Here is a 23,797-nt window from a genome sequence, read left to right as displayed (position 1 = left end):
TATTATTGTGAACAAAATATTTTCATATAAAGAATTAGTGAATTTCGTTAACAATTAATTGTCATTCTTTTCAGAAGTTTTAATATATAAAAACGTCTTAGGACTCCCCGACAGATTAACCTTCTCATCCCCAATTAGATCGTAAGAATCTTTTCATTGTAAAATTATAAAACTTTGTAACAAACTCGTGCATCATTATCTATTTTATTTTTTTAGGAAATAAAGAGTTTCTGCATTATCGATTTTGATTTGAGGGTTATTCCGTTGTCTATCTGTTCATGATCAGAATCTTGTTCCTATCCAACAACAATATTCTATTCTCTTTGCCTACAGTCCCTTTAATCTAACAAAATAAAGATGATTATGCAAATAAAAGATTATACCTTCTCATCGCAGTCAAACAGATCATCCGGACAAATGTTTTTGTCTATCCTCAGAATATTCTCTACAGTAACTGGAGGTTGTCTTCTTCGCACTATCAAGCAATATAAATGGTAAATAACATTGTTCAGTGACTCATGTTATCATCTATTAAAGAAATAGGGACTCTTAAATAATTAGCTCAATCATTCCTCTTAATGGAAGGGTTTCAGCATTTTTGTTAAATAAACTTACTAAACATAAAATCAGTTTGTCTGGAACATCATCATTAACAGGAGTAATCTCATTGGTTACAGTTATCAGGTTGCCATGATGGTTTACAATTCTCTCATTCTTAAATTTGTTCAAAAAGCTTAATCATATTTTTTATCAACAATTTTTTTTTTCATATTTAATATTTGATATCTAAATCTAATATGTGATGTTTAATATTTGAAGGCTCTGTTAAAAATATGCTTGCACTACATACACTCAAAGCATCCATCTTTTAAGATGGCACATTGCCACAAATACATTATTTTCAGTTCAGGAGGGAGATTCTTAAACTCTTATTTAAAGCAAACAAAAGAAATTAAACACTGGACTAATACTGGTTTTTACAATCCTTGTCTACAGAATCCACTTGGTTAGAATTTGAGGCAGATCCAGAATCAGGAGATCTTAAGATCGTTCATTAGTTGTTAGGTACTTTAATAAGGCCATTTCCAAAGCAGCAACTTCCCAAGGGTATTTTCCCAAGTTCTTCCAGAATGTGTAATTTCATAAGCAGCAATTTCTAAGTCTGCCTTAGTCACAGCACTTGGCCCTATTGCAGCCTGTGGCTCCTCAAAAGGACTAACTTAATCTTTTAGAAGTTGCTGCTTGGGAAATTGCACATTTAGAAAGTTGCCACTTGGGAAATTGTTCCTTGGAAAATGCCTTTATTCAGCTTTGTTGTTGAAAGTGTAGAACCCAAAGATTGTTAGTAAGTAGGTTTATCTTTTTTCCAAAATTAAGAGTAAAAATTGAGTATTAAACGAAATTTCATTTTTTCCTTCGGAATTTGACTTGCTGCACATTGCAAGCATTAGCTGGGACAAATTGAAATTTTAATGAAAGAAGTTTCTAATTTTCTTACATTCTAAGGGAGTCAATGCTGATATTGATGAGAACCATGAAAAACGGTATGCAAAGACAAAATATGAGATAAATTTCAATCATCTTTATGTAGGAAGTAGGCGGAAGACTGTTGCTTACCTGAACAAATGTCACAATTTTTCCCCATATTTTAACATGTGCAATGGTTACGACACTAAATTGGGTGTATAACAAATATGGATATAATTACACCATCAAAAATATCAACACCCAATATTTCCTTCCGCATTCTTGATTTCTCTCTTCTTGATATGAAAAAATTCTTAGTAAGTTACTTGATTTGTCTTAGTTGCAATTTCATAAAATACCCAAGGTGTAAACAAATTTTAGAAGCTAGGCTGAAAATGTTTCTCAAACTATCCACAAAGAACATAAAACTAATACTCTTTTCAGCCCCCCTGCCATGGAACCCCATTTGAGGTTTCAATACAAATTGTGGATAACTTACGCTCACAAACAATGTAACCAAGACCAGTAGAGTTGTAAGATTCACTGTAACAGTTGCTTCAAAGAAGAAGGGTTTAAAGAATACAGTGGCATAGCTGATGATTATTAGAAGTATTGATGGTAGGTATGTGTTCAATGCAATTGGCAGCAGGTTTCGTCCCAGAATCACATTCACCTTAGATGCAGCACTCAATTTAAATTAAATTAAATGGTCAATAACATCTGTTTTTGTTGTTGAAAATTTATTAAGAAGCTTAACCCTATTCCTAATGACGTCTAAAAATACCCTGGCAAAAATCTGCTTCCTTTTTTCACAAACAGACTTTCCGAAGAGCTATCTAATAATACTATTATCAATACTTGGAAGTGGAACTAAATATAGATTTAGTCTGTACACTGTCAGTATGACTTTACTAAAATTATCCAAAATACTAAGTTAAATTAGAATAAAGTCAAGTTTTTTTTCTTAAAATTAGATCAAGTAGAAATATACCTACATCAATTAAGACAATTCTTAAAATAAACAGAAATGTGAGAAGTGTCAGCAGAGTATGAAAGTTGACACAGTCAAGAAACCAAATTCCAGCCAAATATTATAAAAGTAGAAGATGTTTTGTAAATTATGAAATTAAATCAATAGAAATGAATATTTTTTGTTTAAATATGGGGTTATTTATCAAGAAAAAGTATTTTCACTAAAACTCAATACTCAAAGTTATAATAAAAAGTCATAAGCAGATTTTACAAAGCTGAATATACATTCACTCTGCTGTAACTAAATAAAAATGAAAAATCAGGGGAGTTCTTATAAAATGTACACTGATTCCCTAAAGAATCTTAGTTATTGATCTTGGTTAGAATCTTCTTGAAGAGAATTGAATTCTGCTTGCCAAGTAGTTCTTATTGAAGTGATTGCGGATTAATGGTGCAAAAGCTTATTGCGGTAATTAATGTAAACAGGTTTCTGCTTGCTTTGATTTTCGGTAATAAATGTATGTTGTATTCAGTTAAATGTAAATAGAATTCAGTGTACAGTCAGCCAATTTACACCTAGCAGTGTAATATTTGATATTTTACAACAGATGCTTATGGTCTGGTGCATGACGTAAATACTATAGATTGTAAGCGGGGATTTCCAACAGTGCATAGTGCAGGTAAAATAAGGCATTAAGGCAGTAATATATTTGAGGAGCAATGAGGCAGTAGATATGCATAGCCTAGCTTTTAGCCAGAAATGAGAGGCATGTGGGATTAAGTCAGAACAAAATTAACAGCCTCAAATTAATACTTTTTGAGTTGTGAGGGGGGGGGGGCCTTAAAATTTCTTTAGACACAGACTGTAGTTCGAGCTTTTAGTTTTTTAAGTGCCAATTTTAACAGAGTGATACATTTCCTTCAGAGTTGTTTTCTCATCAGTTTCAGATACCCTCATAAAGAAGCTCTCAACAATAAACTCTTTAGAAGATCTTTCCCCAAAGAAATTCAGAAGTTTAGGTTCTAAAACAAAAAGATAAAATTTCTAAATCTATCTTTGGACCAAGGTAACCTCCGAAATTAGTATAACAGTATGCAGTATAACTTAGCAATGGCAATTTAAAAGCAATGGAAATATGTATAATGATCAATAAGCAATGAAGCATATTTGTAGTAATGTTCTGTAACTGCAGAGATTGAAAATACTACCTAATGCAGAAAAATCCCCAGATTCACCAAACATTGATAATCGGAGTTGACAGATTTGAATATCAAAAGGATACCAACGTAGATCATATTTGCACAGAAATCTGAATATACAAAGCACTAGTAGCATAATGAAATATGAATGAAGGTTGAAGTTGATTCTATCAATTGAATAAGATCTCTAATGGTTTGAATGTCTAAATGTTACTGGAAGAAGACATAATACCCTTTGAATTAAAAGCATGATTAAGCTAAACTTTACAAAAAATGTATGTAGATACCGAATATTGTAGAACCGAGACAGGTTGATAAGATTTTCTGCTCCTTGGTAATTTTTTCTATTGTTGTGTTCATCCAGTCCCGAGAGGTAATATTTTCCCTCTTTTCTGATTGTAATAGTAGCTTTATCATCCACCAGAGTGGTCACCTTATTCTCAGTATTATCAAATACAAGAACCGGAATCCAAAGAAGTTCTTTTTCTTGGGGTGATAAGCTGTTTAGTGCAGGATTATCACGCAGATCAAAAAATGTCAATCTGCTATCAAGCCAAGAGAAATGAAGATAGAACTGAATCTAAATTGTTTAAAACTCATGAAACCCTATTTACAACGTTATTCATATGAAAATGGTAGTTTTTACCTGGAATATTGAAGCTTTCTCATCAATATCTAAGATATCCACTATGTCAGCAGACACCTCAATTTTGATTTTTGAAGAGTTCTGAGTTGATGGTGGTAGAGGGGCAATATGCTTCTGGTAGGATTTATCAGGACTAATACGGAAACAACCAACCTCATCGCTTTTATCCTTACAGTCTGTGCGACTGTTACACCTTTTCTCTATATCTATGCATAGCCCATTACTGCAAGCAAACTCTGTATCTTTGCAGGTAGATAAGGTCAATAATACTGACTCAAGTTCTTTACAGTTTTTATCATTTCTAAAAACACTTCATTAGTTTCAGGACACATAATATGTTTTTTTTCCAACTTTTGAACAAAATTAAGACACTTTTGAAAGCAATCTAATTAATTGTGAATTGTAAAGAAGTTGCAAGTTTAACACTCCGAAAACATGAATCAGATTTGATTTCTGAACTCAAATATATGTGTTTCAGTACTGAATAGACTTTACAGTTTATAGAACCTGAAAAAGGTAGATTTTGATGTAAATTAGATTATTACATTTTGCTAAGAAGTGCAAAAGTCTCTATAAAATTTGTTTAAAAGTTGAAAAATTACATAACTCTTCATTCATGTGAGGCAACAAGGATGCAATACACATTGGAAGGAATATTACATTGCCTTGGCTTCCCTCGACCTTATTGAGTTCCAAAGCATCCCTCGCTACACTCATGATGCTCAATGACCCATAAAGGTCTTGGGAAGCCTCGGCAATGTAATATTCCCTCCCTATAATGAAGAGATAGTTATACCTTATTTTCCAGTTATGGGTACCCATGATGTAGGTTTCTAGACCTGCAGTAGATGTACCAATGAGATAAGGATCATTTACATTTCGCAATTTCCACAATCTCTCCTAAACAAATGTTAATTCAAGTTGAGATTTCATAAGTGTTTTAATCTCAGAAATCATTTTCTTTTGTGAAAAGAAAGATAAAAAAATCTGTACACAGAAAGTACATGCTGCAACCACTGCATTATGGATTAAAGGGAAACTGGGCATGTGACTTTTTAGATATAGGGGACATTAAATATTTTGTCAACGTTCCCTGGACGAGAGTAATTTCAGTTTTTAAAAATTAGCAGAATTTAGCATGCTGTTAATATCAAATGAAATATGAAAAGTGTTCTTTCCAAGCAGGCCCGTAACTAGGGGTGGGGGGGGGCAGCTTATTTTATTTGCTTTTCGCCTGACTCTTCTTGAGACAAATGAAACATGCTTAAAATATTTTTATTAATTATTTGATTAGATTATTGTATGAATATATGATATCATTGTATATAATGAATTGCTAAAGGAAAAAGATTCTTAGTGTTAATACTCTTTTTAAAAAGAATTGGGGCAATAAACTTTTTTTGTCTCTTTTTTGTATACCTACATTTTTTGCTTAATGTTAATGATTTAATAGCAATAGAAGAACAGAGTTGAGATTTAAGTGAGAATTTAATAAACAATGAAAGTAGTTTAACTAGATCTGCCTAGTGAACTTCTCTATTGTCAACTAGAGAAGTGGTTCAACTTATCATACAAAGTTAAACTGCTTCCTGGTATTTATTAATTCCTTGCTCAGAACTGAAATCTTGAAATTATACTTTTTAATTAATAAAAAAAGTTTTTACCTATACATCTGAAATTGTAAGAAATTAAACATTGATTTTAAAATTTTTCCTTCAGCTAAAAAGCTAATCTTCATCTTCAAATTGATGTTTTTATTTATTAGTTTTTAAAGTGATATTTATTCATGTATTCACAAATGTGAGTTAATGTATAATTTAAATGTTAACAAATAGTTTTCTGTTATAATTGTGTCAAAAAAATTTCATCTAAAGCGCACTATTTGACAAAAATGTACACCCCTCTTTCCAAAATCCTTGTTTCAATACAAGTGCCATTTTTGGGAAACCCATATTTAAACTAAGTAAAATATATTCGAGTAAAGTTTTTAAACTATAAACTGCCAAAAGTCTTTAATATCATTCAAAACTATTTACCAAGTTTCATGTTTCGTGGGACACCATGTATCTAAAGACTTTTGAGAATTTAAGACACAATGGAACAATAAAAGTCTCTAACAACGTCTTTAACGGGAATTATTGTGAATGACTAAATTAGAGGGAGACATTTTTTTGTCAAAAATATAAAAAATTACATCTTAAGAAGTTTTGATATTTCTTTTTAAAAAGAATTGGGGCAATAAACTTTTTTTGTCTCTTTTTTGTATACCTACATTTTTTGCTTAATGTTAATGATTTAATAGCAATAGAATCTGCAGAGAGTTGAGATTTAAGTGAGAATTTAATAAACAATGAAAGTAGTTTAACTAGATCTGCCTAGTGAACTTCTCTATTGTCAACTAGAGAAGTGGTTCAACTTATCATACAAAGTTAAACTGCTTCCTGGTATTTATTAATTCCTTGCTCAGAACTTAAATCTTGAAATTATACTTTTTAATTAATAAAAAAAGTTTTTACCTATACATCTGAAATTGTAAGAAATTAAACATTGATTTAAAATTTTTGTCCTTTAGCTAAAAAATTAATCTTCATCATTGATGTTTTTATTTATAAGTTTTAAAGTGATATATATTCAGGTATTCACAATTGTCAGTTAATGTATAATTTAAATGTTAACAAATAGTTTTTCTGTTATAATTGTGTCAAAAAAAATTTCACCTAAAGCGCACTATTTGACAAAAATGTACACCCCCCTTTCCAAAATCCTAGTTACAGGCCTGTTTCAATACAAGTGCCATTTTTGGGAAACCCATATTTAAACTACAGGGTGTCCCACGAAACATAACATTTGGTGAATAGTTTAAAACGGCTTCTTCCATAATATGTCAAGTTGTTTGTTACCAAAGAGAATAATAATAAATATTTTATGGCATCCCTATTATAGTAAAATTGATTTCTAAGTAAAATATATTCGAGTAAAGTTTTTTAAACTATAAACTGCAAAAAGTCTTTAATATCTAATGCAGTATTGGAAGAGGACATTCAAAACTATTCACCAAGTGTCATGTTTTGTGGGACACCATGTATCTAAAGACTTTTGAGAATTTAAGACACAATGGAACAATAAAAGTCTCTAACAACGTCTTTAACGGGAATTATTGTGAATGACTAAATTAGAGGGAGACATTTTTTTGTCAAAAATATAAAAAATTACATCTTAAGAAGTTTTGATATCATTAGTTTGATTTGTTAGTTTGTAGAATAGAAAATACCTCCAGATCGTATTGTATGATGGTTGCTTTCTGCCCAATGTATGAAATATACCCAGTATCAGCATCATTTATAACCTAAAAGGGAAAATTTATTTTTGATATTTTATGACACTTTATTTATTATATACCCCAACACCATTAGAGAGGGCCCTGCGCAGAGCATTCATGTTGATATGAGCACAAATTCAAAAAATGTAATAGTTTTTGAGAAATACTTAAATTTGAGCTTTTATTGTATTTCATTATTTACTATTTCAAAAAATCAATAATGTTTTGTGAATTAGTGCTCATATATAGTTAGATTCGTGAAATGAGATATCAATTTTTCTTTCTTTATATAAAGCTGCAATAATTATACAAAAGTTTAGGAATTTGTTATATTTAGAAAAACAAAAATAAAAGTCTTAGTCTCAATAAAAGTAGACTTTTTAATACAAATTGTTTATGTACCATAATAAAAACATTATGGTCAGGGTGATATTTTTAAAAGATTTGTTGTATGTAAAAGCCAAATATTTGTTATTTGATGTTGGATTGCTAGACGTAGAGTCAGAGTTAGTGAGCCTGGCAGACGTAGCATGAGACACGGAGACAATTTTGATTGGCTAGGAGGCCATTCTGAGGATCAGGAGGCTTCTGAGGTCAGTCTGCTTTGCTCATGGATGCTCTGCACTATTGAACTTAGGCTTTTGAAGTTTTCAAAGTAGACTGGGGTTTGAAAAGCCTTAGCTTTATAGAACATGCTTTGCCTTTGTATATTTTGATTCTAAGACTTACTTCCCATGGGATTTCAACGTTGTTTTTTGGCTTTTTTGGAAATTGAAAACCAATGCCAAGAGGAATTAGGTTTTACCATTTCTTTAAAACAATGTGCTCCTAAAAAGTGAATTTGCACATTTTTTAAAATAAGTCTTGATTATGTACATTTTTGCAAAACTTCAAAGCAACATTAATACAAATTAGAAACTTCTCTAAAAAATAACTCATTGGGAGCCAAGACAAGGTTTATTGTGTATAGTGGCGCAGCATATTTCGCCCAGAAAATAAGAATAAAGGGAAGGGAAATGGCGCTGGTCTGGCATGAGAAAGCCAGAAAGCTTTGCAGACGAGTTCTTAATTACACATGCACACTCTTTTGGTAAAGACACACAACAAATGACTACTGTCAAGGAAATTGCAGAACATTGTTGTAAATTATAATTAAGCTTGAATAATGAGTAGTTTATTGTAAACTTTAATAAAATTTCTTTGCATGAAAATTTGATCTCATACCATCTTTTATCAATTTTCCCAATTAAGAAATAAATACCAAAACTTTTCTTTGGTGCTTCGTGCATAATAACTGATAGAATTTTTAACTATTTTCTCGGCTTTGACTAAAAGAAAGTCAGTCATTGTTCAGAATTATAGAAGCCGCTGAAGATGGTCAACTAAACCTGCACCTGCAGCTGAATGACCCCCCTTCCTCGGAGAAATGACCAGCCAGGTTGGAAAGGGAAGAAAGGTGGGGTGACAGGATATAAAAGGAGACCTATCAAAGAATAAGTTCAGTTGTGATGAAAGCCTTTTAGAAAGAGGAACCAAGGAAAGGAGGGGTTAGGAGGGTAACCATGTGGGGCCTGAGTTTGAAAAATGTGAGTCCAGAGGGTCAGAGGCCAGAAGCCCAGAGTCACAGAAGAGTCCAGCTGAGAGACCAGATTCAAGAGTCCGAGTCTTCAAGTCTGAGAGTCCCATATCCAGTCCTCAATCCTCTTTAAGTAGAATTGTATCTTATGTTTACCTTTAATTTTGTGTTAATGCAATATAATCTTAACATATACAGCTTTTGTTCGTTTAATTGTCGCAGAGATTGAAACACACTGACCTCTTTTTACCTTTAGAGTAGCACAAATATTAAAAAGTAATGGACTTTTCTTGCTGAATCCCCTTTTTCTAGAACAAGGAACAATACAAATTGTAAATATTTTAATGTTTTACAAATATCCAGTGTAAACAAACAGATGGAACAGTTCTCAATCAAAAACACAAAGAACGCAACAGGGATGGAATGAATGGAAAAAGAACAACAAACGATCTAGCTGAAGGCCAGTTCTAGAATAAAGAACGAACGATACAAAAAATTATGAATACACCTACCTCGGAGCCCCCTCTTCAATTGGTATTCAGAGCGGAGGAAAGGTTAGTATAGGGCAGGGTAAAGAGGAATACATGTACCTGGTACGTTGTATCAATCTTTGTCTGCAAGCAAAGCCCTTTTAGAGTAATCAGCACTGATGACTCAAATGTGTAAGGTATCTTACAAGCAGTGCAAGCAGCCCAAGAGAGGTCTGGATTTTCACACACAAAATCATACCTTGAGATTAAAAGTCTTATGAAATATTTTAAATTTGGATAAAAAATTAATTAATTTATAAATGTAAACCAAATTGCGTACCAGCTTTGGTCATACTCCAAACCTAAAATATAAGGCGAGTTTTTAATATGATCAAAAAAAAATTCTAGGGTTTGAATGCAAGCGTTTCCATTGATATCCCAGAAAAAAAATTCCATTTTGGAAATGGAATGATTTGGAAAGAAACTGAGTTTAAGCCACAAATTCTGATTTTCAAATCGCTATATCTTTGCAACCTCACGGTGTTAGCCTTTGATATTTCAAACTATTATTATTTGAACTAAAATGATTCACAGATTGAAATATCTAAGGTCTCTGACATTGATATGCAAAGGTATAGGGATAAGAAAATCAGAGTTTGTGACAAAAACTCAACTCCTTTGTTCCGTTAAGTGGAATTCTGGGATAATTCCAAATCAAATGGAAACCAGAATGTTTAAAGCTTACATTACGTAATACATATAACTCAAAATTTTTCTGGTTTATGGAATGGAAACTGGAAAAATTCCAGTTTTGATTTCTTCAACCAGAAAATTTCCAATTTACATTAAAAAATTCATGGTTACATTTCGTAAACAGGAAAAATTTAAACTGAATAAAATCCAGTTTCCATCTTGTAAACAAGAAAAGTTTTTTTTTGATTAAATTCATATTTACAAAGTCTGCTACTTCTAGTCTTCTACAGTTCATCAAGATTTAAGGATACTCGACACTTTAGGTTTCCCTTTCAACTTAACAATTCAATAAACCTTCCCTTTAAGAGGTTTCTAATGTTATTCCGGTACCTATTCTCAGAACTTTCTGAAATGATATTCGGGAACATTATTCTGGAAATTTCTGGAACAAAATTCCAAAACATTCTGGAAGATTCTGGAAATTTCTGGTTTATGGGTAAAAAATCGTTCTTTAATTGATCTAAAATTCTGGAATTCCAGAACCTTTTTCATAGTGGAAATAGAAAAAAATTACGAATCATTTACATACTTAAACCATTACCAGGAATTTCGGTGGATACTCTAGATTTTTTAAATATTTGATAAAAAGCGTTGCTGTAAAGGTTAGATTAATTTTTGTCTGCTCATTGAAAAATTATTGAATAAGTTAAATGATAAAGCGTAATTACTTAAATAAGATTTTACACATTGAGGTGAGTTTCCATTAGGTTGATCAAGTCTCCATGGAGCAATTGTCAATGGCTCTTTAGTGTGGATATGTGTGAAGTCTTCATGTCTCTGTGTCTGGAATCATATCAGATAGTGTATAAATGTATAGATAAGATAAATGTTAAGTCCATGATGTCAGTGCACCCATTTTTCTTCCTTTCAGCAAATGATGTCACAAAATGGATTTGCAGCAGCATGCTCACCATAGTGCTTCCTTTCTGCACCTGCTTTGTCATGGACTGCAACACTAGCAACCACCCCCCATTGAAAGAGGGGGGAAGTCCAGAGTTCCTCAACAAGTAATCACCGCCACCCAAATGTGTTTTGTGGCAAGCACGCTCCTCAATTGGTAATCTCCACCACCTCAATTAGTATTAGATTTGAATTTAATGCACTTTCAACACAATTTTCGACATCTATTGGGGTTTTATGGCATCTGTATTGACTTAAACTAAATTTTTAAATTATTTTCAGATTTGTTTGGTCAACAAAAACTGAGAATCAAGGCACAGTTCATTTTGGGAGTCCAGAGTTCCTCAAATAGTAATCACCGCCACCCAAATCTGTTTTGCGGCAAGCGCACTCCTCAATTGGTAATCTCCACCACCTCAATTAGTAATCACCGTAAAATTTTGTTTTCTGAGATTTGAATTTAATGTACTTTTAACACAATTTTCGACATCTATCAGGGTTTTATGGCATCTGTATTGACTTGTGTGTATTTCGCTCATATTCTAGCAAATAGTGTTTATATTTTGTGCACATGTGTAAATCCTATTCTACCAGAAGACAAAGATCATGAAGATGAAACCAGATGATGATGATTAAGATGAAATTGGTGAAGATGAAGATAAAACGAATTTGTCAGAGAATGATTTCAATGACCTAGAGACTGAGAATGATTGTTCCCACAATGAACCGGAAATAGTTGAATCTAAGGAATCACCCATATCCTGTTAATCACCTGCCCAGTAATAATTGACCAATCATATGTCAATTAAGCTGATCTCACCCCTCTCCTGACTGCTATTTACTATGTATAATTACTGTATGGTGAAATATGTCCCCCTTTCTGAGCAATTATAAAGTACCTGTTTTTTGCATGGCACCAATCAAATTTCATGCAAAGCAATTATGCCAATTAAGCCCATAATTATCCCAATTAAAAAGTACCTAGTTCTTTCTTTTCACCAATCAGATTTCATGCAAAGCAATTATGTCAATTATCCCTTACTCCCCTAGGACTATATAAAGGGTTCCCTGACCCCCCCTAGTCCAGTCAGTAGTGAGAAATGTTTTGTAAAAGTGACTCCCCCTAGAGCAGTTGGTAACAAAATCTTTGCACCCTCACTGCGTAGAGCTGCATGTGATTCTCCCCATTCAGGTCTTGAAGTTTTCTTTATTACTTTTCGCTTTTGCTCCCCTTTTCTATTTCCAAGTTTAGCTTAGTTTTTTTGATTGGTACTTTTTACTCGGGAAGATTCATAATCATGTATTTTTCTTGTACTTAGTTTTTAAGGATTTGTATTGTTTCAGGTTCAAAGAAAAATAAAATATCCTCTTTTCTTTTAGTATGTTTATTTGAGACCAAAACTTTGAGTTTAAGTTTATTTCAAGTAAAGTAGAGAGTCACACAGTAGTCATTAAATAAATGAGAAGGATAGTTGAGCTGTTTTGTTTTTGAATATATGTGCTAAAATAAAAGTTTTGTCATTCTCTTGTAGAATTAAACTAAATTTTCAAATTATTTTCAGATATGTTTGGTCAACAAAAACTGAGAATCAAGGCACAGTTCATTTTAGTCAAATCTTAGATCCAATTCGCCCATTTAATGATTGCATTTCATGATTGGCGTTAAGATACTAAAAGGTCGGGCTGCCTGTTTACTAAAAATTATCTCGTCCCACGCAAAGTAATATCCATCTCCATTTAAAAGATATTTTAAAAAAACCTTTACAGTGTTTAGATTTTTGTATTGGCCTACTCGAGTTCAACATCAGCGACAAAACTAATGATATGCATAAAAAGAACATAAAATTTTGAAAAATTAGTCTCATCCCATGCCCTACTGAAAATGAAGTATTTAGTCCACTAATAATGGGTTAAAGTTTCCTCTCTATATAAGGAGTTTAAAACAATAACATTCAGAGGAAAATGCCGCAAACATTCTTAAAGCGAAACTTGAAACTAAAAAACCGTAATATATTTCTAGTGCTTAGTGTGTTGTATTTATAGATTTATTTTCGAAACTAAGGAGCAATAAAGAAAGTTTTAACAATATTGTACACCATAGGGCCATTAACAGAGGTCTATATGGTCTTATTTCTAAGAAATAACCGATTTAATGTTAAGCTTATTTTGGCTGATTACCAATTGAGGTGGTGGAGATTACCAATTGAGGAGACCTCCTTGCCGCAAAACACATTTGGGTGGCGGTGATTACTCGTTGAGGAATTCTGGACTCCCCCCTCATTGAAAGGACATTTATATGAGGTCATCAGTTATGAACGTGACATCCATGCAACATCATCTTGTAGGTGTTGAAGACGCTGATGACCAGTAAAACACACTGCTTTTTACGTCCTAATGACCTTCCTTTTGACGTCAAAATGACGCCTCTTTGATCATTGAAATGACCAAACTTTTGATGTTCAAATGACCAAACTAATGTCATTAATATGAGCCCACTAACTTAAGTTATTTTAACTAGGGGAGATGTAGTCTATTCATTGATCTACTGTCATTCACTAATCAACCAATCCATTATTCATATAAATACATATAACATCATTCATATTTCTAGCCTTATCTCTAAAGTTGTCACCATTCGCTAACGGTATTAAATGATAGTGTAAAACTTATTATCAGAAATTTCCCTTCCAATTTATCCTGTCAAATTTTCTTTTTCTTTTTGGTTCTTGTTTCTAAGTTTTTAGGCCTTATATTGATATCCTTTCGATGACTGGTTTCAAACTACTCTCTCTATATAAACTGTTTTTCTTCTTTGATTCTTAATTCAGATGGTGGTACTTGGTAGATTTTCTTACAGTTTAACAAAAGATGAAAGGGGAGAAGAGAGTTTGGTTTAACTGAAATAGATTAAAGTAGTATAGCAACAATATAACTTGTTTAGAACAATTTTTTATAACGATTTCATATAATTACTTACATGAGTGTCATCTATTAAGAAAAGAAATCAAAGAATGTCTACATCAGTGTCCTTGGTTGGTTTAGGCCTTACTGAAGCTATACTCAGGATCCAGGCATATACATGCGTGCATGTGTGCACAACAATTGAAAATGTACATATTCTATATAGTAAAAAATGGGAATAGATCAAATGCCTAATTTCAAAACAGGCCTCTCCAAATAGTTCTTATATCATCGAGTTTTGGAGGAAGTAGGAGAGAGATAAGGAGGTTTGGAGGAGGAAGGTATAAGTATGGTTTGCTGCAAACAAAAAATTTGCAAAAAAATGCAAAAAATTTTGTTTACAAATTGCAAACCTATTTTGCAGAATTTCACATTTTTTTTCAAAAATTAATGAAGCAAAAAAATTCAAAAATGAAAGCAAAATAAAAAATTTAGCATTTTTTGCAAGCAAGCAAAATGCATAAAAAAAATTTTCCACAAAAATGCTAAATTTTCAGGAAACAATTTTTCCTTTTTGCTGCAAACCCTATGTATGAGGGATTTCAGTAGAAGCTTATCAACTTAGTGGAATTTTAAGGAAACCCATAACTTAGCTGCTTTTTTCAAAATGGGGAGTTGAAAGCCTTAAAAAGCCCCATGAGGTGGAATCTTCCTCAGCAGTTCAGTCCTCACAGTTGAGCTGAGTAAAAAAAAACCGGTATCATTGTGCATGGCTAATATACCTATCAGGGGTTATACTACAGTCTTCCCTCTCCAGCTGAGATGTTGCACCAAAATAAGCTGAAATGGAGATAATGTTTACAATTTAAATACTGTGTTTCGCCACTCCCCTGTAAGATAAGTCATGAACAACTCTACGAAGCACTATTTCAAACTGTGGAGCCAGGAGCTGCTAAAACAGATCCTCTCCACGCCAAAAGCAGAAAGCAATTGGTAATATTTAATTTTCAATAATTAATAGTAGCTTAAGAAACTTTAAAATTTGAAAACTGTTAAAACAAGTGACTTTAAATCTGTCAAGATATTTACATTATTGTATCTGCTGCATAAATTTGTAAGTCACAGTTAAAATTATTAATTTATTGATGAAATAGCAATTCTGTTGCTCGTCATTCCACGCAATTCTGTGCAATTCTGCGAATATTTAATTGTTTTCTTATTTGCAATTATAGCGCAATTCTTCACAGTGAAATAGTACAAGCAGAAGCAATCATTGTGCACAATTCTGCACAATTCTGTGCAATGGAATTCTGATTGTAAACCCTACTTGTTAGGTAACCCAACTTAGTCCGACCTAAGAGGACTGGTCATGTTCCAACGTTAGGTAAATTGACGTAACTTGACCAATCCTGAACTAACCAGATATGATGGGTAATCTGATGTAGCTTGACCAATCCCAACCTAAGGGGACTGGTTGCAAGATGTTGCTGGTTGATAGAGAATTCGAGAATGTTTGCAATTTCTTCCTAAACTGCAATATTTTTTACATACCTGCTAAATATTTGATGTCTTAGGCCTGATTTCTTTTGTCTTAAGACAGGTCCACTATGTGGGAACAAAAAGAATATATTTCAGTGGTACAGTGTACCCATGCCATCGTATTTATAATGTTAGGTACAAATTCCCAAGTGACAATTTCCTAACTGGCAACTTCCCAAATGTGCAATTTCCCAAACGGCAACATTCCAATGGTTAGGTTAGGTTTTCTGAGGCATCGCAGGCTGCAATGGGGCCCAGGGCTGGGGTTAGATTTCAAATTTTCAGCTAACAAAGTTTGTTAGAGCACCAGACTTGAATACACCTTAGCAGAATCTCTGCGCCGGATTACAATCCTGCGAATTCGTTTCTCTTAGTACAGCAATTTTTGATACATAAGCTTCATCTAAAATTGTCAGNAGTTTAGGAGGAAATTTCAAAAAAGACTAAATGGGCATGACAAGAGAGTGCTTCAGATGAGTCCTTTGCTGAACATCCATTAATTGTGACATTATTTGCTGTAAGGAAGAAAACGACTCTACAATAAATTAGATTTGTCTTAACAAAACTATTTTTCCTTGTTCTTGTCTGATGAATATGGCATCCAATGAAGAAGTCTACCCCCAGTCCAACACTCTGATCTGACTGCTGGGTTACGGGATCCTTGTAGTTGATACTCTTTAACCTCCTCCAGGGACTAAATAAAAAGACAAAACTTAGATCCTCCTTTGCAGGAGTGATCTGCAGTGGAATCTATGGTTTCAAATTTTTTTCTGATCAATTTAATGAAAGTCAACCGTACCATACAGAAAAAAAGAAATTGTTTGTGGATTTTTGTAAAAATGTTGCCGGATTGCATTTTTACTACTTTAACACTTTAATACTTTTATATCTCATTGTCTAGGCATTCAACTTATTATGTTATCTGGGCATTAATGAATCTAGGCATTGTGTTATCTAGGCAAAATATATATTATCTAGGCATTGTGATATCTAGGCATTATATTGTCTAGGCTTTATAAACTAGGCATTCAGAAATGTAGGCATAATGTTGTCTATAGGCATTCATGAACTTGGCATTCACCAACAAGATATTTACAAACTAAGCTTTCGTGAACCAGTCATAATGTTTATACTGAGCCAGTTTTATTCTTGATTTATTTATAAAAGGTTCTTTCCTTTCATGTCAACAGTTTTTAAAGAGTAAAAATTCTCTACAGCTTACAAAAGGTTCCTGATGCCCTTTCCAGATCTAAACTGATCTGGGAAATTAGGAAACTACAGTGTTATCTGCTAGTAACCTTAAAATTGTCCGCCATACTGTGCATCTTGTACTTGTTACAGGCTTCATAAGCATCAACAAAGTTTGGGTAAAGGGTTGTAACAAATACAGTTTTCCGTTTATTTCTTTCGGAGCATTCAATCTCAGATTTATTGATCAAGATTTCTTTTATCAGGCTTCCTAAAATATAACAAGAGTATGTGTGCCTGGGTTTAATTCATCAATATTATGTTTAAAACAACTATTACCTCACAATAAGATACAGGATAAGGTATCTTATAATGGGACTTTCAGAATAACTTAACTGTGTGTAGGCAATATATAATTAGTTTTTACCCTTTGATTTGCCTTAACTAAAAAGTGTAATCTCATATTGATTTTTGCAAATATTTTTGTACAATCTATAATAGTACAGGGTGTCCCAATAAACATGGGAATTAAATGACGAGTTCTATATCGTCTTTGTTTCAAGAGGGATTATTTCCTTAAAATAATTTTGTAGTATCACAGTTAAAACATTTAACACCAAAAACTGCTAGTCTCTGGAATTCCATAATGTGGTCTACCATTTTTTCGATTTCAAAATTGATATTAGGAAATTTGTCCAGATTACAGTGAATTAAAAATCAACAAAACTGTTCAAATGTTTAATATCTCCATCAATTTTAAATATACAAAGAAGGTAGACCACATTTTTGAAAGCTAATTAGGCATTTAACCTTTTTTGATGCACTTTATGTCATTAATCAATTATCCTAAATGAAAGAGTAAAGACGCTATTCAAGTCGTCTCTCAATTCCTATATTTATTGGGACACCCTGTATATACTCAATCTTTTATGTTTATTCAGAACCTGTAATATTCCAGACAGTTTCATTGTTCACGATATCCCCTACTGTTTGCTGTGGAATACAGTCCGAATAGTATGCTAGTTCTTCTTCACTGAAATTAGATCTATGATAGTTGGTTTCCAAATGTTTTGGTCTACTCAGAAAAATAAATTGGGGCTGGGCGAGTTCCTTTTTTAAAAATAGTTTGTTCCTTGTTCTACGCATTTGTTCTTTTTTGGAATGAAGGCATTGTTATTGATAACTCATTTGTTTTCCCTGATAGAACAATTTTATCCCAGGAACAACGCCCAGCCATTGATAATTTTGTTGTTAATCAAATTTCATGAACGATCATGATAAAGTCCATTTTTTCATTTGTTAATTTTATGAACAATTAATTTTGTTCATCATTTACTAATTTCTCTGATACACACCTAGTTTACAATTTGTATTTAAGTACCTATTAATTTCAACTACTGCAGTTACAGAGTAACATCAATGCATATGTACCTTAGTTTCTTATCCCATACATGAACATCTGCTATCTTTCCAATCAGAGGTTTATTATCAAAATAGTAGTGCCCTTAAAAATTGTCAATATTACTAATTCACTCAAACATACATTGCTCATTCAATTTTACTCTTGAAAGTGTTAAATTGTGATTGTTAACCAAGCATAGTTCACAGATAAATAGACATAGTGCAGTTAATGTCCCACAGGGAGATATGTTTCTAGCCTGTTAAGGCTGGCCGGTTATCTCTCCGGCTTCAAAGGGTATTGAACCCTTATCAAGTTTAGCTTTAGGCAAGGACCAGAGAAGGAAACGGATCATACGGCCAGGGGGGAAAGGAACAGGATCGGCCATATTGGATTCCCCATAGCCAATATTCATCAAGCATCGTACAGAAGCAAATCCATGGAATATACATTAGCCACTGGAGGCAAATGTTGTGTTGAATAAGATCTAATTGATCATTCGATCAACAGTTTGTATAGTTTAACCTGTAAAAATAGTATTGTGTGCTTGAATAAATATGCATTGAAAAATGCATTCTCTAGAATACTGCATTCTCAGCTCAACTACCATGTCTAGCCAGACACTCCCTTTCAAGGGCACCGTTGTAAATCATGTTAATCGGGAATTGCTCTCTTTGCATGGAGAGTCATCTAAAATTACCCAATTGCAGTCCCTTTCATGTCTTTAGATAAAGAAAAATAATATAACTAAATACCTGTTTTTTCGTATTTCACTAAAATCTGATTTTCCATTGAGGAAAATGATTATAGTATTTTCAACTATATCTATAGAAACACAAAGATGATTCCACTTCCGTTCCAATGATGAGAAGTTCTTAAATTCAATGGGGTTATTATTCGTTATATAAATGATATAATAAAGTTTATCTATTTATCTATATTTTGCTTGTCTGTTTGTTTGTGTCCAATACATGTCAAAACGGCTGAACCGATAGGGCCCAAATATTTTGGGGGAACCTCCCGTGACCCCGGGAGAGGGTTATGGATAACCCAAATCAAGAATATTGGCCGCCATCAAAATTTGAGTCACACAACACTTTTTTGTTTTTGTTTTACAATGTATTCAAAGAGAAAATGTTCACAATATAAATAGAAGATGGGCGCGAAGCGCCTTTAAAGTCTAGTATAATATTAAGGAAGTCGTGGAAAATGTTTAAATCTGATCAAAATTCTAAAAGCATTCATAATAAAATATTTTACAAATATACTTAAAATACTTAAAGATGTAATAAAATATAAATGAAATAAAATATGAAATAACAATGAAAAACTTTGCTCGCATATTATTGTGCGTAACTAGCTGCCAAAATTAAGATATTCAATAAAACACAATTACAATACATAAGAATGGGCGTACAATAATTTTTTTAATTTATATGAAACCATTGCTAAAAGCTTTTATAAAATTTTGTAATACGCTCATGGTGATTATAGCAGAGAATAGAATAAATAAACCATTGCTCCCTGACCCTTATACACCAATCTCCAATTTCATAACAATTGACCCTTCCAGTATCAGACTTATCTAAGAAATCAATTAAATTTAAGTAATTTAAGGCCATACACTGTAAATATTGAAAGGTAATAATAATAATAATATAAAATTCTAAAATTTTGAATACCAAGAACTTGATACTACAAATCTGAAAGTTTTTAAAAGTTTCAGTGCAAATGGGAATGTCCACATTTCCAATCCAAAGCCAAACCTTCAATTTTAAAGCTATTTTCTTGAGATTTTGCATAAAGGTCAGATAAATGATTAACTGAAACTCTATATAGGAAAGTATTTTAAAAAGGTATTATTCAAAAGATATCAAATTTTTGGCGCATTTCCATCGTTATGTTTGAAAAATTAAATGTTCTCCAGATTACAATACTAATTGGGCCTGTGTTTTGGTGAGTAATTTCTTTACTGATATAAATGACACAATTGTTGTTATTTTTCTTTCTTTTGTTTCCCAATTTTAATTGACCTTCTTGCGCCAAAATGATTTTCCTAATTTTTTAAAATTATTTTTTGAAGAAAAAACGTTTTGAATATCTAAAATTAATAAAGTAAATAAAAATTGCATTGGTGAATTCATCAACAAAAATAATTGAAAAAAATCCGGAATTTTTTTTTTTTAATCAATTTTATTTTTAAGTCCAGAAAGTTAATTTAAGTACATTTGTGATGTGGTTGGACAGGCAAACTGTGATAATAAAGGTAGGGAACCAAATACAATTTTCAAGGGGAAATGGCGGGAAACAAATGTATGAAATGAAGAAAAAAGTGTATTAAAAAATCAGTTAAGAAATTACCCATCAAAACACAGACATCAATCTTAAGAAAATAGCTTTAAGATTGAAGGCGTGATTCCCTATTGCAAATTTTTGGCTTTTGATGGAAAATTGTGAACTTTCTCTCTCAGTAAAATAGACAAATATCATATGATGACTTAAACTTACACATCAGCACAATAAAGGGAGGAATTGTTTCTCCAAGCCTGTAGAATTCTATCAGAGGTATCTGCTGATTAAATCGATTAAACTCAACATAGGTCCATAAACAGAAACTCAACTAAAAGCAAACACAAAAAATAGTTTTGATTTTTTCAACTAGGTTAAAATCATTCAAGAAAAACAACTTTTTAGCTTGCAATGCTTGTTCTTTAGACATCTTAATTTTATTAACGGAGTTAACCTCAGATATTTTAAAAATTGTCAAGGGTGCCATTAACAAACCGTTAATCAATATTTCAAATAAAAATAGCTGAACAAATCTGAAGATAACATTAAAAAACATTAAAACATCTAAAAAAACATCAAAATACATGAAAAATTGTTCTTATTTTCTGGAAGTTGCATGCAAGTTTAAAGGGTCTTATAAGGTAAAATGAAAGGGGGTATATTTTAAAGCTTCAAAATTCTAGGCGTTGCATTGATTGGGACCAATGATATTTCTGATGTCTCTGGCTCGAGAAATTAAATAAAACCATGTCCCAGTAATACAAAAACTCTTGCACCATTGATCTGGTCGATAGAGCCACATGACCAGATATACTCTGGTCACATGATACAGACGAAACAAGATTATATTCTATTTTATCTATTGAAAATTTATAAGTACTATATTTAAATTATAATAGAAGTGTGCCTAACATTTCTAGGCATCTCTGGGCTATCGTAATTTTCAGATTCAGAAAGAGACAGCAGAAAGAAACTATGGTTGGTCGCGAACCACGTCTCAAATTTGTAGGCTTTAGCCTACACCCTTTTTCCTTTAACCTTAACAGTCCCGTTCAGTAGTAAGAAGTCGTCTTTTCTTAGAAACACATCCGTTTGTTCTTTTTTTATAAACTGTTAATTATTTTTTCAAGAACGTCTATTTCCCTTGGTTATCCCTATCCTGATTGGTCTATTTTTGTCAAATATAGATGGGGGGGGGGGGGGGGTGGGTTCCACCCCTCCTTATGATTTTGCCCTTAGATCTAGTTGAGATAGGGGAGTGGAATGATGCCTTACTTTTCTTTGTGAGCTCAGTAAAAAATAGTAAACCTCTAACTTTAATGATTTTTGTGGTATAGGCAGTTGTGACACATCTTATTGCATCCATTTTTCAAGGACTTTTTAAATAAATAAGCTTTAGATCTGTAGCTTTTTTAACAAAAAGGTTTTTACTATTTTTTATTTTGTTATTCGACCATACTCCATGGCTGCCCTTCCTTAAGCATTAGAAAATTATAAAATTTGTTTACTACACTAGTAAGTTATAAAAGTGAAGAGGTGTGAGTGTTCTAGTCAGAGATAAGAGAGTTACAGATATCGATTAACACCTATAATATGCGATATTTTCCAGAGATAAGAGAGTTACAGAGATCGATTAACACCTATAATATGCGATATTTTCCACAGTATGTTCTATTGTGTACAAGTACTGTACACAACCAATTAGGAGACATCTGTATTCAGGGATATTTAAGGATCCTGATAGGGTTAACAAGTTCAAAAATAACGGTCTTTGCTGTTCGTTAACATTGTATCTTCTTTAAAAGAATAAAAATATGTTAAAGGGCTATCAATGTAAATAATTCTTTGTGCAACCCTTGACATATTTATAATCTGATTAATGTAATTCATACTTGATTGATTAAAGTATTTTTTAATTTTTAACCTGGTCTGGAACCGGTATATCAAGAGTTTTGGTAGCATACCCATTCTCTGGTCCAAATATATCTTCAAGCTGGGCAAATATTAAACAATTTAGACTAGAGAGCAGATTAATTGGAAAATTATTAGGAAGATAAACTTCTATGACAAGAATATTTATTACTTAGCTATGAATTTCTTTACAGAAAGGGTCTGAAAGCGTAATTTCAAGTGACCCTCCTTGCAAAGCTGGCTATGACTGATTTACAACTGTACCCGGTGAGACCATCTGATCAAAATTGTAGAAGAAACCTTCTTTTTCTGACTCGAAATGGGTTTAATTCTGTGAGTTTCAACATTGCTTCTTAGAAACAAGGAGTTTGCAAGTTAAACTTTTGCATATGAAACCGTGTGGTAAAGGCCTACTCCATAACAAGTTCTTGAAACATATCTATTGAGGTACAACCTGTCCGCTAGCAAAGTCAACCAGGACAAGACCACATGGCTAAATTTCTGTGAAATATCACCGCCACTACCACTGGGCGCGATCGTGTTAGCTGTTAGCTCTAAATTTCACACAGGGAGACAAGCATAGCTATTAAACAAGCTATTAATCGAGGCTCTAAATGCCACACATGGACATAAGCCTAGCTATTAAACAAGCTATTAACACAGCTCTAAATTTTACACAGGGAGACAAGCATAGCTATCAAACAAGCTATTAATCGAGGCTCTAAATGCCACACATGGACATAAGCCTAGTTATCAAACAAGCTATTAATTGAGGCTCTAAATGCCACACATGGACACAAGCCTAGCTATCAAACAAGCTATTAATCTATGCTCTAAATGCCACACAGGGACACAAGCCTAGCTGTCAAACAAGCTATTAATATATGCTCTAAATGCCACACAGGGACACAAGCCTAGCTATTAAACAAGATATTAACTATCGATCCCACCCAATTAAAGTGGATGATCTTCAACCTGTTTGTTAGAACAGGGAATGATTACTCTCTCACAGTTAACAGTACAGAGTTTCTATATTAACTAACTTTATTTAGATATCTTATGTTGCTTGTTAACATTAATTGACGTAATTACAATTCCTGCGTTGTTATCTATATCAATCGATTGAGAGAATCATGTTAAGTACTTACCACACAGCAGTTTAATATATATATTTATAAAATTAACAAGGATAGAAATAACGTAGTTAAGCTATCTCCACCCATGTTTACAACGTAGTTTAAGTTGAAAAAACATATTTAAAAGATTA

At 32.6% G+C, this 23,797-nt stretch overlaps 1 protein-coding gene and 2 long non-coding RNA genes across 3 annotated transcripts; all 3 read right to left on the bottom strand.

Annotated features, from left to right (window-relative positions):
* Window positions 1-3,325: 3,325 nt before the first annotated feature.
* LOC111696172 (acetylcholine receptor subunit alpha-type unc-38) lies at window positions 3,326-7,723 on the bottom strand. The gene is made up of 7 exons (XM_023465721.1): window positions 7,685-7,723; window positions 7,557-7,631; window positions 5,082-5,185; window positions 4,286-4,586; window positions 3,927-4,219; window positions 3,649-3,749; window positions 3,326-3,462 (listed from the first exon to the last, which is right to left on the bottom strand). The coding sequence occupies exons 1-7, from the start codon at window positions 7,721-7,723 to the stop codon at window positions 3,326-3,328; spliced, it is 1,050 nt and encodes a 349-aa protein (XP_023321489.1).
* Window positions 7,724-9,655: 1,932 nt separating this feature from the next.
* On the bottom strand, window positions 9,656-11,420 carry LOC111696189 (uncharacterized). The gene is made up of 3 exons (XR_002764023.1): window positions 11,072-11,420; window positions 9,991-10,012; window positions 9,656-9,909 (listed from the first exon to the last, which is right to left on the bottom strand). It is a non-coding gene; the product is annotated as an uncharacterized LOC111696189 (long non-coding RNA).
* Window positions 11,421-19,110: 7,690 nt separating this feature from the next.
* On the bottom strand, window positions 19,111-22,743 carry LOC111696145 (uncharacterized). Its single transcript, XR_002764013.1, has 4 exons — window positions 22,544-22,743; window positions 20,839-20,950; window positions 19,860-19,915; window positions 19,111-19,204 (listed from the first exon to the last, which is right to left on the bottom strand). It is a non-coding gene; the product is annotated as an uncharacterized LOC111696145 (long non-coding RNA).
* Between the last annotated feature and the right edge of the window lie 1,054 nt (window positions 22,744-23,797).

This window comes from Eurytemora carolleeae, unplaced genomic scaffold (assembly GCF_000591075.1).
Source record: "Eurytemora carolleeae unplaced genomic scaffold, Eaff_2.0 scaffold80, whole genome shotgun sequence".
NCBI lineage: Eukaryota > Metazoa > Arthropoda > Copepoda > Calanoida > Temoridae > Eurytemora > Eurytemora carolleeae.
The sequence above is the reverse complement of the archived record's forward strand: the minus strand, read 5'-3'. Positions and strand labels throughout refer to the sequence as shown.

Excerpts from the sequence above, each read along its gene's own strand:
- LOC111696172 (XM_023465721.1), bottom strand. The coding sequence starts at position 7,723 with ATGAATGCTCTGCGCAGGGCCCTCTCTAATGGTGTTGGG. Across the intron at positions 4,587-5,081 it reads ACCCATAACTGGAAAATAAG|AAATGATAAAAACTGTAAAG; the intron begins GTATAACTATCT and ends AAGTGTTTTTAG. Across the intron at positions 3,463-3,648 it reads TGGGGATTTTTCTGCATTAG|AACCTAAACTTCTGAATTTC; the intron begins GTAGTATTTTCA and ends TTTTTGTTTTAG.